General features: G+C 36.0%; 1 protein-coding gene across 4 annotated transcripts in view; it reads right to left on the minus strand.

Moving 5' to 3' along the window:
- The window catches only part of LOC125030435, a 19,929-nt gene that overhangs the window by 1,211 nt on the left and 1,218 nt on the right, over positions 1-17,500 (minus strand). For 2 of the 4 annotated variants that reach the window (XM_047620483.1, XM_047620475.1), the window contains exons 3-6: positions 16,173-16,340; positions 15,098-15,373; positions 11,673-11,749; positions 1-10,962 (exon numbers count right to left, since the gene is read on the minus strand). The exon at positions 1-10,962 is cut by the window's left edge and continues 1,211 nt beyond it. In XM_047620483.1, coding sequence (XP_047476439.1) covers positions 1,857-10,962; positions 11,673-11,749; positions 15,098-15,373; positions 16,173-16,340 — 9,627 coding nt within the window. In that variant the 3' untranslated portion in view covers positions 1-1,856. Of the gene's footprint in view, positions 10,963-11,672; positions 11,750-15,097; positions 15,374-15,513; positions 15,612-16,172; positions 16,341-17,500 lie in introns of those variants that run through there. The other 2 variants (XM_047620490.1, XM_047620495.1) reach the window with 2 other exon arrangements.

Raw genomic sequence — 17,500 nt, forward strand, 5'->3', positions numbered from 1 at the left:
TGTTACTAAATTTAATGTAACAGTAGGCAAATGGGACATACAAGTATTTTTTTAGGATCCTTTGGAAATCCTAGGTAATACTGTAAGTTCCATTTCTACTTTGATAAAAATCAAGCTACGAATAATAAGACAGCATACAAACAGATCTAAAATATTACTAACAGCTTTCTCATAATATTTTTTCATGTTATTGTAAAGACTGTGCTTTAAACTATTACATACCTTACTCTGCTAAAATAGCTAAAAACTGTATCTAACTAAAAAATAATGATAAACAGATCAAAAGAAAACAAAATTACTTGTGTTGGCAATGCTCAACCTGACTAGCTGGATATCACATGGCAAAGTTTTCTCTCCAATATTAACAAAACATAAGTGCTTTAATGATTATTTATGAATAATGTGTTAAATAGTGTACAAAGTGACAATACTTGGAAAAGCAGTAACCAGTGTAATCCTTATTTACAGAAACCAAAAGTATTATATACTTTGATAAAATCAATGGAATAGTTAAAAGAAATAGGTTTTCATACTTTGTTCAATGCCATACCAAAAAATGTTTTAGAAGACTGGAAATAAATCTTTTATAAGTTACAAAAATACAACTTTGAAAAAAAAAAAAAAAAAAAAAAAAAAACTGCAGTACACTAAAAATATTACATCATGCCTAATTCTTTATAGTATTGCCATAATGTATAAACTGTATCTGTGAAGATGTTTTCATACATACTACCCCTACTTATATATCTACACTAGGCACAACTGTTTTAAGGCAGTGAGTCTATTTGCATTGGTAAAAGAATGCATTCTTTTAACATAAGAGCTTCTCATACTAATAAAATATTCCATTCCTCCTTACACCATTTTTCATTATAATTCCAGCCTCTGCAGGCAAAAATCATATAATGAATAATTCGGTCTAAAAGTAAATATAAAAAGAAAACTTTGCAAATCAAACATAGTTTGTTTCTTTTACTACCATTTTTATCCCAGCATAGTGTGTACTTACAGCTGATACTACAAGACTAAGGAACTGCCTAAAAACAGCAGTTTTGGGCTATGCAGATCACTGTCTTTGGGAATGTCTAATCAGCTTCAAAACTAAAAATGGTAAACTAACAATTTATATCTTAAATCAACATGCCTTTCTCTATAGCTTGGTTTTCAAATTGCCACTTCTTGTTATAACAATTGTACTTATCAGGCTACAGAAAAAACAGTGATATTTAAAGACAGAAACAGAGCAACAGAAGAAAAGAGTTCTTGATCATTCAATTACTCCTTCATAAAATTGAGCATAGTCTGGTCATGTTGAAATAAAGTCTACACAAGATGATTACCACTCAGAAAGAAATGTTTGAGTATTTTATGAAAATGTAAGTGTTGCAATCATACCACCATATTTCTAGAGACTAACACACATCTGTCAAGAATGTTTACATGCACTATAGGAGTGAATTACCCATAGACAGAGAAAACAGAAAAACCTTTAAGCTTAATTTTAACATACATTCCAGCAGAAAAAATGCAGGAATTGAGAGACTGCAAACAACTTTGCACAGATATGTAGTTTCATAATGGTATCCTTCACTATGAACAAAATAATTATGTTCACATACTTTACACTACCTCTATTGGTCTTAGAATATAAATATTGACTCTTTAAATTATAGATATAACAAATACTATAGCTATAGTTTTGAAAATAACTTCAAATAAATACTTTCTTCCACACCCATGCATTACAGACACTTCTTTCTCACGTACTACATGATATTAATAATAAAGTACATAAATTAATGACTTTGCCTGCAAAGTATGTACTAGACAACATAAAAGATTAGCCACTATTTTCCCTATGATTTACTATATTTTTTAATGACCTTTTCGCCCTCTGATGTGTTAAGGGCTGACACTTGAATAACTTTACAAAGTCCAGACTGTGTGCCAACAAAAATCCAAGTGTGGGCTCCCAAATTATTATTCCATGCAACTGAAGTGGCTGCCATTAGTGGATAGCAAGCAACAGGTCCTGGTTCCATACTATTAGATCGCTTCCTCTCAGCCATCTCTGAAGCAGGAATTTTTGAGAAATCCTGAGTATTTTGATCAGTAAAAACTATGCCATATTTCTCACAAGTTTCCATATAACTATGGGGCCATTCAATATATGCAGCTGGGCAGAGTTCATCACCATCATCATCATCAAATTCATCATCTGTGTCCTTGGTGGGGCGAGATTTCTTGGATTTCTTGTTCATTTTTGGGTTTGGCTTTTCAGCAGCCTTTGGCTTAGGTTCTTGAGGTTTAAAAGAGACTTGTGAGCCTTGGTCTAGGTCTTCTAATCTAACTGAAAGCAAGGGAACTTTTCTTTTTGATGGAAATTTATCATTCTCATAATTCCTGAATAGCTGCTGTTGTATAGTTATTACCACTTCACCAGCAGAGTCCCCTTGCACAACTGCATTCAACCACTCAGAACCAGAAAGAGACCAGACTGGTGCATTGGAAGATAAAACATTACGAGACTGAATCCCGAAAAAACCACACTCGCGGAAACTTGTGCTAGTGTTTGACAAACCATAGACATCATCAAATGACACAAAACAGCCTGCCCAATGTGCTAACCAAACTGCATCTAAAACTAGCCCTCGGCGATTAATACAAAGAGGCATATCTGTGTTTTCCAGATCCCAAAATTTATATGTTCGATCATTACCGCCAGTCACTAGATTCCTGCCTCCAGTTGTATTGCAAAAAGCTACTACAGAGCAAACTCCATTGTGAGCCTGGAAAGAATTTCTGGGGTATATTGTAAAATTATCATGCACATCTTTAGAATACAATAGGGGGGATTTGCACCTGATATCCCATACACAGACAACACCATCAGACAATGCCCCAGCAATGTCTGCATGACCTTTTCCTTGATACCAATCTAAATGAAGGCACTGAGCCTCATCTTTGTACATTTTTCCTGGACTTAGGGTAACCTTAGGCTGCAACTGAAATATCTTTGATTCCTCATGCAAATCCAAGTCACTAGGGTGTGGAATCACATAAATGCGAATAAAGCCATCTGAAAATGCTGCAGCCAAGAGCCCTAGCCTCTTAAGTTGACTAGAGGCTAGATCCCCTTCCAGATGTTCATATGCTCCAGATGGGCACCAAGCTAGTGACCAAACATTTCCAAATTCATGTGCAATGCCAAACACAAACTTCAAATGTTTACCGCTTTCTTTCCCTTCAGATGTGCATTCCCAAATCTGAATAAGACCTTCATGTAATGTAGACTTCAGTATTGGATATTCCTTCTCTGGAGATTTCAGCGTTGACAATGCCAGATATTGTGGACTCATACCAAGAGAAACATTTTGAGGCTGTGGACACCAGCAAGAAGATATGACTGGCCCACCACAAAAAATCACATCTGTTCCCCCTACAGACTGGCCAGTAAACTGCTGTATATTGGTCCAGTCTCCTGTTATATTGTTTGTTTTACCTGCCTGTTTTACCTTGAACCTTGGACTTTGTTTCACAGATGGTAAAAATTTCAGATACTGCTCCTCGTCTAACATGATCCATTTGTCCTTTGTTGTGAAGTATTCCAAGAAAAGGTTATCCTCTGATATGGAATCCTTCAAAAACTCAAAAGTCCATCTCATTGCTGGTTCAAAAGGCTTAAGCTGGCCTTGATTCATTCTACCATAACTTCTGGTCTGTCTATATGACTCCTCACAATCGTCATCAGAAAGGTCATAATCACTCTCCTCTTCTGCACCTCCTGTAAGATCTAAATGAATGGTTGTAACATGACTAACCATCTCTCTTTCAGTTTGGGAAGTGTACTCACAGTTCTTGCACGTAAACATCTGTTTGGCTGCTGAATATAGACATACATTGAAGTGTGACTTTGCTTGTGGAACACTTGAAAAAATGAAAGTGCATCCTTCATTGCTACAACATCCGTCTACACCAGTACTAAGCTGAGATTCCCACTTCAATACAACCTCTTCAGGAATATCTGCAAATTCAGGCTTTGAATAAAACTTGTCTGCCTCCAGCTCAATATTAAAGTCTTCTTCAGCATCAGAATTTTCACTGCCACTTTCCCCAGTTCTATTTGATCTCCAAACTTTAAGCCTTTCATTGCAATTCGCTGCTGCCCTCCGTCTAGGCCGAGAAGCAGTGCTTACTATCTCCTCAGTTTTCTTTTCAACTTTCTTTGGATCTACCTTTTTAGCTGCATGAACAGTTCTCATGTGCGCAGGCATACAGTAGTAACGCAGTTCTTTATTACAGATTGTACATTTGATATTCACCTCTTCATCAGATTTCCCACAAGCTTCAGAATGTCTCCTATAACCAAGTAATGATCTAAAGAAATTGCTGCAGACTTCACACTTTAGTTTTTTCATATTTTTTATAGTTTTCTTTAATATTTCCTTTACCTCAATTTCAGTGAAAGTCTGATCCTCTCCATCAGGTCTTGCAAGGCCATTATGCTCAAGCTGAATGTGAAGATTGAAATGGGCCCTGGAGTTGCAAATGACATCACATTTTCCACATTTAATTTCAATTTCTTCAACTGGTAATGACTGACTTTCAGTCTTACTTGATCGGCCCTTTTTCTTTGGGTTTATATTCACTTCATGATTTAGAGTTGTTTCTCTTTTTCTTACCACAGACATAGATGAAGCTGTTATATCCTGTAATTCTGTATCTGATGTTAAGGTACTACCTATTTGACTGACATTAATGTCTGAATTATCATTCTCCTGGCACTCTTCTTGACAAGTGCTTGTCCTTCTCTCCTCCTTCACAAACAAAAGTTGTCTTGGAGCTGAACTGTGAGGCGGAGATCGTATTGGCGACTTCCCCGAGGAACTTCTTGGTGATTTTGACACACTACTTGTTCTGTTTCTTGGAGCCAACGAGTCTGTTACAACACCTGTCCACCAGTCTTTCAGTTTTAGTTTACGCCCTCCACGAGATACATGTTCAATCCTCTCCTCTTCAACTTTCAAAACCTCACTCCCTATAGATGTTTTGCATGTGCTGTTCTCTACACAGTCAGGGGACTTCATGTTACATAAATTACTTTCTCTATTATGCTTTAAAGACATAGTAGATGAATGATCTTGGTCAGTTACACATTTACCAACATTCTGATTCAGAATGGCCTCCTGTTTCTTCCTGTCATTATCAGCTCCATTTTTGGGTAATTCATGTGTTTTATAATTTATTTCTATACTAGCTGTACTTCCCATATCTATAAAAGCTGTTTCACCATTATTACTTTGTTTATCAAACACATTCTCCAAACCATCTATTTTGGAATAATTTGTGTATGCTGTATGTTGGTCTAATTCCTCTATGGTGTTACTATATTCCTCAAAGGCACAAACTGATACTCCAGATCTACTCTGTTTTATCCTTCCTCTACTTCTTCCTCTTGATCTTGACCTTGCATGTCCTCTTCTGTATCCTCTGCGACGACTTCTTCCCCTTCCCCTCCCTCTGTTTTGTCTTTCTAAAACATTTTCTTGAGATACACCTAACTCTTGATTCCTAGTCTGACCTTCCTTGTTGGACTCATCTTGAACATTAAAACTAATGTCACAATCTTCATTCATTTCAGTACATATCTCTTGTCTTTCACTGGTGTATACATTATTCTCTGCTTCTGTGGTGCAAGGCTTTTGAATTTTGCAATTTACCATTTCATATCCTTTTGCTCTGCAGTTACTATCACTTTTATCTGGAGGAGATAAAATGGTAGTACAATTGACTTCAGTTCCTCCTATTTCAGCCTGTTCATCTCTTACTTCACCAAGGATTTCTCCTTTGATTTTATCACACATATTTCCAGCATTATCTTCTGATATACCAAGACTCACATAAATAGGAGGATATAGAATGGTACTATCAGGATTTCTCCCTTCTGCATCTGAAATGTTATCAGGCATCTCTATATAATCATTTTGGGTATCTACACTGGTTGAACAGTGATTATCTTTCATTTCAGAGTGACTATCTTTCATTTCAGAGGTCATGCAATCACTTGGATCAAAGTTTATGCCTACATCAGTGCTTTCATCACAATTTGCAACCTCCATATCTTCTACAACATTATCTGCATCATTACCAACATCCTCCTCATCTTCAGCTTCAGCAATGCCCATATCCACATTACCATGTTTTTCAACTAAAGATCCATTTTTAGTTTCAGCAAGGCTATCTTCCATTTTATAATGAAAACTGGTGTTCAGCTGTTCAACACTTTGGTTTACGACCACATCACCTTGACATACATCTTGATTCTCATAATTGTCTACATAAGCCTGACTGATGTAGGACTGCTTTTCTTCAAGCTCTGATGATTCAATATTTGTTTCAAAATTTGAATGTGTCTGTCTTTCCATATCATAACACTGATCATGAGTATATTTCCCTTGCTCCTGCACTTCTTCTGTCTGACTCTGTACACTCACTTGCTTGACCTGGTTAATCACAGGTAACTGCTGAGTAATTTGGCTGGTAAATTCAGGAGAAAAAGTTCCCTCAGGTACTGATGTTAAGGGGTAAGTCACAGTGTTGCCCAAGATGGATTTTAGCAAGACAGGATTACTGCTAATGAAAGTCCCTGTAGAAGGGTCAAACTCACCTATAATGTGTGAGGTACTTTCAGTTACAGTGACATTAAAATTAACATTTGTGCCTTCTCTTTTAATATGTGATTCATTTATATCCTGTTCTTGTTGCTGATGCCCTTGTTCTTCTGTTACATAGGTATTTGTGACTTCCTTACTAGTAATTTGAGAGTTCTCCTCACCTTCTATACCTGTGTTTGATGCAGGTGGTAAACTTGAGCATAATTCTTGTAAATGAGCAAAATTTTGCATTTCTTGTACGGAATGTTCATCACTTCTAGGGTGATCTCTGTTTTGTAAGTGCCATTTCTGATCCTGTACCAACCACTCTTTGTCTGACATTTCTTGTTCCTGACAAGTTTGTTCCACTTCTTGGCCCATGTTCTGTGACTCCTGGCTAATTTCTGGTGGTGTCTGGACTTCTGGTTCTTGCTCATCATCACCATTGATATATTCTTCACTACCTGCATCTTTATCGTGGACCGGCATCAGTTGGTCAGTGTCAATTTCTGCTACACCTTGCCCTTCTGCATCATTATCACCTGTTATATGTGATGTTGGCTGAGTTTCATCTGCAACATGTGGCTCTTGCTTTGAAATAGGAGACGTTTGATCTTCATTCTGATTTTGGCATGGTGAACAAGTAACCAATGAGCTTTCATTAATTCTCTGATCAACATTTTCTGAACTTGGAGTAGCATTCTGAGAATGCAGGGAGTCATTTGTGGCCGTGTCTAGGTTGGAATTCTGTATTGATGAAGGCTCTTCTTGCACAGACACTTCTATTTCATTTGATGTTGGTTCTTCTTGAACTGGTATTGTACTGTGAATTGGGCCAGATTGTTCATCTGCAATATGGTCAACAAAGGCTGGTCTAGTTTGTTCTTCGCAAAATTTATCTTGTGAATACAATACCACATCCTCTTTTGCAGGTGTCCCATGGGGTGAATAAGAACCTTCCAAAGACATAGATGAGTGAGTGCAAGGAGAAACTACTGATTCCCTATTAGAGTTACAGGATTCTTCGTGTGCTGTATTAAGTGCCTGGACACACTGCACAGGTTCTTGGGTATTTGAGTTAGGTAATTCTGCCTCTGGCATTGCATTGTGGGATTCCACTGTGAAAGGGGGAGTTTGTGAAGCTGGATTACTAACCAAAGATAAATCCATTAGTGAATGCGAGGAAGAAACTACTGGTTGTGTATCAAGCTTATCTTGTTTTGAAGTTAAATCATCCTGGTAATATGGTACAAGAAGCTGCTTTGCTGAGTGAGGAGAATTTTGGTCTTTAACAAATGCAACATTCTGTGTTGCTAATACTGGTTTTGCATCTTGAATTTTTGTATGAGTGCTGCTTTTGGCAATAGACAGATCCAAACATGTGTTTGAATATTGTCCAGAAATCTTCATATTACCATCAAACTCTTCACTGGACTTACAGATTCTTGCACTATCATTTGAACTATCAAAATTTAATGATTTAGCTTTGAATATCTGTAAAGAGGGAGAGGAAGTCCAATTTCCATGACATTTAATGCCTGTTTTCCATGTCCTTTCAGTGGGTATCTGACCTGGAATTGACACACCAGCAAGTGATATCATCGACAACTTTCTTCCTTTTCTCCCTCGGGAACATGGTTCTCCCTTTTCAAGTGTGATACAGGTTTCATTACTTCCCTTTCTTGCAACTGTCTCTCTTGCTTTGTCAACTTCATGTACAAGTATGTTTTTGACCTTACTTTTTTCATTTTCAACTAGATTAGAATCAGCAGACACGACTTTTAAATCACGAAAAGGTATTTTTACATTATCCAAGTGAAGATTGATTGGTGAATCTACTGATATCTCCTTATCGTCCTTGGTAACTGTAATGGATACTGGGATATCAATTCTATTTTCAAGGGCAGATGTAGGACGAGACCTAAGAAAAGTAGGTGACTCTGAACAGTCTGTATGTCCGGAGGGTTGCATATTTGGCATGGCACTATAAGGTCTTCTTGGCCTTTCTGATGGCATCAAGGGAGTAATTGTTACTGTGGCTCCACCATTAATGACTGTTTCACCATTATCCTCCTTTTGGCCTTTAAATGATGTACCACACACAAATATCTTACTGTTTGGGGTCAAACTTTGTGCACGCAGAGGAGCATTAGAACTAGTCTGAGGAAAAGAATCTGTCAGAGTGCGGCGTCTCTGTATACGTGAGTAGGTTCTCAATACTTTTGATGGTTCAATGCTAGGTATAACCTCACTTGTTTGCCATGGATATGCAAGTTTCTTATTACCACACACTAATAAAGTTGAAGATGATTTTGTGCAAGTAGGAGATAACGATCTCATTTTGTGAGACTTTGACAATCCATTTTCATCTTCAACAGACAAAGTTTTAATATTCAGTACAGATTTATCAGCTGAGCTTTCACTTAACCTGGGAAAAGTAATATCACTTATAGATGAATTACCTAATTCATGATCAAATGATTCTGGGCGATATACTCTGAGTATGCCCACACTCTCACTATCACTACATTCAACTTGGGGTCTGTCTTGGAGTTCCAATGAACTATCTGCACGTTTTGTGACATCTGCAGGTCCTGAAACAGTATTTAGGTAAATTTTGCTTCCTGATTCCTCATTACTGTGATGTGAACTAGCAGAATTGCTTCTTTTGTTCACAGAAAGCAATAGACTTGGACGTCCACCGGCAAAATTTTTGTCCTCTTTAAATTTCTTTGAGTCACCAAGCTTACGAGTCTCTTCCATCATTCTTGTGGCCTCTTCAAATTTCTTCTGGGCTGCAACTTCTCTTTGTTTCAAGGCTTCTTCCTTCTCTTTCAAAGCCAACTCTTGCTCCCGTAGTGCACGCCACGTTCTTTGTTGTGCTTCCTCTTCTTGCTGCTTAACAGCCTCTTCTGCCCGCCGGAGTTGCTGAGCTCTCTCTGCTAATTCTCGCTTTTTCATGTGAACAGGAGCTGCAAACATTTCATTTTCATCCTCCTCCCACATACAACACTTAGTATTACCATAACTGGATTCATCAGGAATCAATGGTCTCTCAAATGTTGGAGTACTCTCTTTCTTTGAAAAACCAATATATGGTGTCTTCATATTATGCACAAAGTTAGCATTATAAGACTGGTCTCTGCGAACTGGTCTGCCACCAGATGAATACACTTCAGTTTTCACAACAGGCCTTGGGTAGGAAAACATGACTGGTGAATGCCGGACTCTTCTTTCATACTTTGGATGAAGCCTGCCATCTTCCTCACTTTCATCACTTGTGTAACCAGCAGTATAGGAAACTGTTGGTACGTACTTCCTACTCTTTGTTGTTTCATAAACATTCCCACAATGTTCCTCAGAATATTTTCTTTTAACTCCTGATGTACTAGGATATACAGGTGACCTAGTACCAACTTTCCTTACAAATGATCTCATTGGTTGATTATGTGTTGGTCTGAAGAAGGGGTCCTCTGAAGATATAGGTTCTCTGAGATCTTCTTTCTCACCATATAAAACTCCTGTTTCTGGGTAACCAGATATCCTTATCGAAGACTGAGAATCTATATCATAAACTTTAAGTATTCTTGGTTCCCCTGGATTTCTGTCTTTTACCCTATGAAATGCTGAAGGAGGTTCATATCTATGTGCTGTGTCCGGTATTCTATTTTTTTCATAATCAATCAATCTATGTGGTTTAGGAACTGAATGATGAGTTTTTCTGGATGAGGCTATATTATATGTACTTGGACCCGTTCCAGATATATCTCTATGGTGAGTATGATTCTTTGGCACATTATAGACAGACTGGGAAGTCTGATGCTGAGGTAAGTAACAATCATTTAAGGATGATTCTGATTCATGTGCAGAAGAAACCAAAATGTAATCTCTCTGCTTCCAGTGGCGTTCATTTGTTGATTTCAAACCTACTTCCTCCTCTACAGACAATGGATTGAAAACATGACCATTTCCAGATCTTCTTCTCTCAGAATCCTCTCCCTCCACTACCCTTCTCCTCATGTTATAATCAGGTACACTTGCATCTAGGTTACGAACACGAATATTTACCCTATCGTCACCATGAATGTGCATCATATGGTCATTCAGCATCCTGCCTGTTGCAAACCTTTTACTACACAGCTCACAAATAAAAGCCTCCTGTGACTTTCCCAGACAATGCTGAAAGTGCTGTATGATGCCAGACATGGATGGGAAGGTAAGATGGCATCCTTCCATTGGGCAGGTGGCACATCCTGATACACTGAGCTCGTGAACCCACTGCCTTTCCATTTGGTCTTGATTAACAAACCTGAAAAGGGGATTGAAAATAATTAAATCACTGAACTGGTAGGAAAAAAACTATTGAACCTACAATACTTTACCAATATCAGATTTTCAAAATGTAAACAGAACAATCAGTGATGACAAGCTTTTAACCCAATCAGCACAGATGGCAAGAATACAATGCCATGCACACTGTAATAAAAGTTCATCTATTGTCTTTACACATAGATGGCTCTACATGTGCTATCTCACCTGTTTACCCTTTTTCTTGATTTTCAGAAGCTTCATTTGTTTTATTTTATTACCTTTAATGTTATTAATATCTTAATAACAACTTAATAATCATAATATCAACAAGAAAAATAATAATGTCAATATTAATAGTATTAGAAAGAAAAACACATTTTCCTGCAAATTTAAGGATGGGTGAATCAGGCACAGTCACTAGGGCTTACTGATAAACTCTTCGGTGGCTGAGCACATGTGAAGCCATCTGTATGTAACAAAATTCACAAAAAAATACAGGGGACAGTACATAAACCCATAGCCATTGGGTTGATAAAATAATGAAATATATAATAGGAATGATGGACATTCAATCTTTATATATAATAGTATAATGAAAATAGCCATTCTGGTACAGCATACTGCAGGTTGAGGATAGAAATTACTCCAAACATATTCTCCCTAAATAAAGTTTTGCCAAACACAATAAGAATAGCTTTACATACTTACTTAAATGAATGATGATCTTTGGTTTCAACACAAGTTTCAGACATTTGAAAGTCTCTTCCTTCCTCCTCTTCAGCACCCTATAAGAAAAGATATTTGTCACACTGTTCTTTATGATATATAAAAATTGAATTTGTGTTTGGGATATAATTTATGAATTTTGTTACTTATGTCTTATAAATTAAAAAAAAGAAAAAAAAAATGCTATATAAAAACAGTGCTTTTGGTTGAATGTTTTTGGAGCAACACCTGCCATTTTAAAACAAACTATGGTAAACAATCACAAAAGTGTTCAACAAAACAATACAAGACAAATGTTAACAAAAAGTAATAATGAAAAAGGGATAAGAACAGTACAGGCTTTGCTAACTGGATAAAATATGACATTAATAATTGTGATAGATTTTAAATCACTTTTATGGCCTTTTACATCATGTAAACTAACAAAATCCTTTAAATACAAGAACAGCTTAATTAATATATTGGACCATCTAGAGTGAATTCAGTCTGGATATATAGAAGCCCTCCCCCCACCCCAGGGTGTAATCAAAGGCTGCCAGGCTGTATTGCAACTCATAATTAACAAGAATATTTAACACCTAATTTGAGTAACAGTTATTTCTTCTTCACAAATTTAGTTTTCATTAATCATAACTACGTATCTCATACACCATTAGTCACATTTCTTATACACCATTAATTTCATTAATACCAGTTAATTTAATCAGGAAGTTGAAATTACAGTGCAGGGAAACAAACAGTGTTTGTTTCTTCACAAGTCTATATTTTTCTCAATTCATATTTCCTTGTTTCATGTGCCATTAAGCCAATGTCAACGGGAAAATGTGATGTTCACTGAAGTATTGTTTTGTGAAATGTATCTACATAGAGATGATTCCTAAAGCTGAAGTCCTAAACCACAAAGACATCAATTAGCAGTCTCATTATTCTTTTAATTCCAGTATTTCCATTTTTCTTTCTTTATATCCTGTCTCTATCTGTTTATATAACTTCTTGCCTTTTTGTTTGTGATTTGTTCTGGGTAAAATTAATTTCAGCTAGACGGAATACTAAAAACTTTCTTTTTCACTTTCACTCAAAGGCAGTTAGCAAGGAAAAAAAATCTAAATATATGATACAATAACTGCACATAATTGTCCTATCCACCATGCTAATAGCAAATGGAAGTGTATTCAACTAATATAAAAGTTAGTTGTCAATTAGTGCTCTATAGTTGTAACAAAAAAAATCACAACTGACATAAAGCAATGGTCTTTAACCCAAAGCAGATGGGCATGGCATGTGCATACATGTCATGCCCACTGTGAGTTTATTTTATGAATTGTTTTTATACATAGATGGCTACATTTGTTCTAAGTCACCAATGAGCCAATTTCGAGTACTACTTGTCTCGCTTGTTTACCCTTTTCCTTGATTTTTTAAAAATATTTTAAGTTATCTTATATTGCTGTTACTAATGCCAATAACATTATAATAATTATAAAGTCTATAATAAAAATAACACCATCAATATTCATACTGGTAAAAAAAAAAATTATCCCGTAAATTCAAGGAAAGGTGAAATCAGGTAAGGTTACAAGGTCTGCTAATTGATTCCTTTGTAGCTAAGCACTTGCAGAGCCATCTAAGTGCAGAGACCTTTCACAAAAAATTCTAAAATAGGTACTGCATTTTCCTAGTGACAGTGAGTTAATATTCACTAGTTTAATTTATTTGATGAAGTTTTAGTTGAGAATGTTAAAGTTCAAGTTTTATGTGTAATCATTCTCACTCAAAACAATTCTTTAGAATTTATCTGATATATATTTCAACTGATGATAATAATTTTTAAAAATGTATCCTTTACAAATGATGCCAGATATAATACAAGAATAAAAGTCCCCAGTGGCAATATAAATGACATAGTAAATATAAATAAAAGACTATACCCAAAAATGAGGAAAGACATGACCATGAAGATTTAAATTGTCATCTGTACATGTCAATAAAGTTAATATCAGATTAAAGTTTAATCCAAATCCATAGATGCAAGACACACATGCCAGATGTATGAATCTGTGTGATTATCAGTAACTTTGCTATTTTACACAAAAGAGCTGATGTTTGTGTAATAATAATTGGCAATCACCCATTATAATTTCATATTGGATGGTAATGTTGATAATGAAATGTTTGCTACAGAAATAATATACACATACGGCATAGTTACCACAATTACCACATACCATGGATTAAGATGTCTGTAACTTATTTATCAACTATTACAACGTCTGCGCTTCAGTTGAAATTTGCAAATCTATTACTTCTGTTTCATCTTCGTATAAATTCGTACATCATAATAATCATTGATTATTAACATGTACATATAATAAAATATAATACATATAACCCTCATAGATGGGTAGAATTATAACATGAAGATATTACATCTGTGTCAGTACAAATAAGATATAAAACTGGCCTCAAAATAACCTTTGAAGTTTATAGGCAAATAAATATAACTTATTCATAACATCAATTCATTTTCGGGTTTTCTCTGACAGCTCTTCCTTGCGTGTGATCAAGGGGTACAAGTAAGGTAGTTTTCTCAGGATGTTGCCACAAGATCATGATAGCAAATTTCCATGCAGCTTTGTAGTTCACTATATTTTAATGAATAAGAAAGTTTGGACTTTGAATTTAAACCTGATAGTGAAGTTATTAAAAGTTTTAATTTTTATTCAATTAAAATATTGCTAAATACAGAAATATTTTCCCAACCTGAAAATAATGTTGCCTTTCCTGTGTTTATAGTCTCTGTTTTTATTTTAACTGTTTGAATATCCCCCAACTTATTATATTATATATTAATGAATTTTCATAATCATCTTGGCATGAAAATGTCAGAACTTACTGCATAATTACTAAGAAATGATGAGGTTGTTATTAAGCATCAATACACAATTGGTGGGACTAACAAGCTCCTCCTGTGTATGTGAAGGATTTAAATTTGAGCTTAAAAGTTAATGTTGATCCAGGCGTATTAAAAGTTGATCCTGTACACTGCCACTGCACAAGTGCACTAGAGATTTTAATTAAACTTTAATATGGGATTAACTCTTATGGCACATACAGAAGACACTGCTAGAAATCAGTATCTTCACATGAACTTAACAAAAAAAAGGACAGGATGTATAAATGAAAAGAAACAGAAAATATGCAGAAATGAATAGATACAGACAAGTGAGAGAGAGAGAGAAAAAAAAAAACAGAGAAGGTCAAAAACATCAGATACGGAGAATGAGGAGAAAGAGGGAAGTTACATCAAGATTAGGGGACAAAGAAGAAAGCAGAAGAATGCAAAGGAAACTGATGAAGTGACAGATCATATCATCACTAGTAACAACTTTGTGCATAATCTATCTTACAGGATGAAGGAAAATGGCAGGTTGGTGGTGGCAGTGATGGTGGTGATCCTGAAGAGAGGAGAGACTCACTACAACAGATGATCCTCCACTCTTTTGGCCTGGTCTGCACTCTCTCTCCATGATTCCTGTTGCTCTGGCGACCTCACTGCTACCAGAGTCACTGCTTGGCTGTGGTGACTGGTCTAAACGGTGCATTATCTTCAAGTGCTGCTGAATTTGGTCTGTTGTCACAATGGCTTGGCAGTGGTTGCACTCAATGATGGCATCTTCACATCTCTGTTGGGACAGTAAGGAGAGAACTTAGTACAAAAAATCATCAAAGCATATAAAACACATTCTAAACCTTGTAACTAATACACTTATATTAACTTTTTTAACTGTGTAACAACAGAAAGATCTTATTCAGTGGCTCCTACCCTGGAGGATGGCATTTTCTTTTTATCAATTATAGGGTATGACATCATCTAACAATAAGATTCACTCTCTTCTCTGGACACCATAATTTACATCACCACTAAAAAGGAATTTAGACATTTAAAACATGATAATAACTTAAATATAAGAGGTATGATTTAGCTTTACGTCTTTATATTTTTTTCAAGAGGTCAAAGTGGAAATCATATTCCAAAAATTATTTGAAAAAAAAAATAAATAAATAAAAATAAATAGGTTTGGTTACATATCTTGTCATAAACAAAACAAAAAGAAAACAATTAAGCAAATCAACCCATTCCCTCACATTTTAATGTCAAATGATCCTTGCCTATGAAAGCTTTAATATGAGCCATTAGGAAGAAAAAAAAATTGAATAAATAAAATTAGCCAAACCATATCCCACAAAAATTTAAGTAAAAATGTTTTTATTTTTTAAATCTACAAATTATATAATATAGCTAAATCCCTCAAAACTATCAACAAGGACTCCAAAACGCAAAAAAAGAATCCACTCGCAGAATTTACATTTCATATTCCATATCATTATAAATATTACCAGTTAAAAGAGAAATACAGTGGTGAAGTCTAATAATTAATGCTTATAAACCATTGCAAATAAAAATATATATGAAATACTTACTCCTGTGCAGTTGACATAGTGATTCTGAATTTGTGTTGCTCCATGGAACATTATACCACAATTGGGCAGTGGACATTTCACATAACTTTTCTCATACAACTGTGCATTCCAATCTGCTAGCTGTTCACAGCTGATGCTCCTACGTACACCATATTCAGAATCATCATCCTGAAAGTAAGCAATGTTATATACATTCATAAAATAGACTGAAAATAAATATGTTATGATTAATGAAAAATTCATTTGTGAAGAAGAAATAAGTATTGTATATGAATTGAAGGAAAGATTTGTGTAGAAAGTGGGAGGGTTAGGAATAGAGGAGAGGAGAGGAGAGGAGAGGAGAGGAGAGGAGAGGAGAGGAGAGGAGAGGAGAGGAGAGGAGAGGAGAGGAGAGGAGAGGAGAGGAGAGGAGAGGAGAGGAGAGGAGAGGAGAGGAGAGGAGAGGAGAGGAGAGGAGAGGAGAGGAGAGGAGAGGAGAGGAGAGGAGAGGAGAGGAGAGGAGAGGAGAGGAGAGGAGAGGAGAGGAGAGAGAGAAGAGAAGAGAAGAGAAGAGAAGAGAAGAGAAGAGAAGAGAAGAGAGAGGAGAGGAGAGGAGAGGAGAGGAGAGGAGAGGAGAGGAGAGGAGAGAGAGAGAGAGAGAGAGAGAGAGAGAGAGAGGAGAGGAGAGGAGAGGAGAGGAGAGGAGAGGAGAGGAGAGGAGAGGAGAGGAGAGGAGAGGAGAGGAGAGGAGAGGAGAGGAGAGGAGAGGAAAGGAAAGGAAAGGAAAGGAAAGGAAAGGAAAGGAAAAAAAAAAGAAAAAAAGGGAAAGAAAGTAAGCAAAGAAAAGGGAAAGACGAGGGAATAGAAGATGAAATGAAAGGAGGAGAATAGAAATGAAAGAAGCATCAGGGGTAAAAGAAATGAGAGAGAATAGAAGAGAATGGGAAGTAAAGGGAAAGTAGGGCAACAGAAGGAAAGAGAAGGGGAAAAAAGAGAGAAAAGGAGGGAATATGGTCAAGAAGAATAGGACTTGGAAATTAAACAAGACGAAGGAAGAGATATAAGGACATGAAGGAAGAGGGGAAGCAAAGGAGAGGCTAAAAGAAAGGGAAAAGTTATAGGGAAAAAAGGAAGGAATTGAAAAATGTGGGAAACAATGAAGATGGATGGGAAGATAATGTGAGGTTGACAAAAAATATATTGAAAGAAAAGGGCAGGATTTAATGTGATAGGCAATAATAGGGAAGGCAGATATGATAAAAGATAGTAAAATAGTAAAAAGAATCCTAAAAATGTATAAAATTCATGAAAGGAAACCATGAAATAAAGTAGAAATAAAAAAGTACAAT

The sequence above is a fragment of the Penaeus chinensis genome, chromosome 2 (assembly GCF_019202785.1).
Source record: "Penaeus chinensis breed Huanghai No. 1 chromosome 2, ASM1920278v2, whole genome shotgun sequence".
Classification (NCBI taxonomy): Eukaryota; Metazoa; Arthropoda; class Malacostraca; order Decapoda; family Penaeidae; genus Penaeus; species Penaeus chinensis.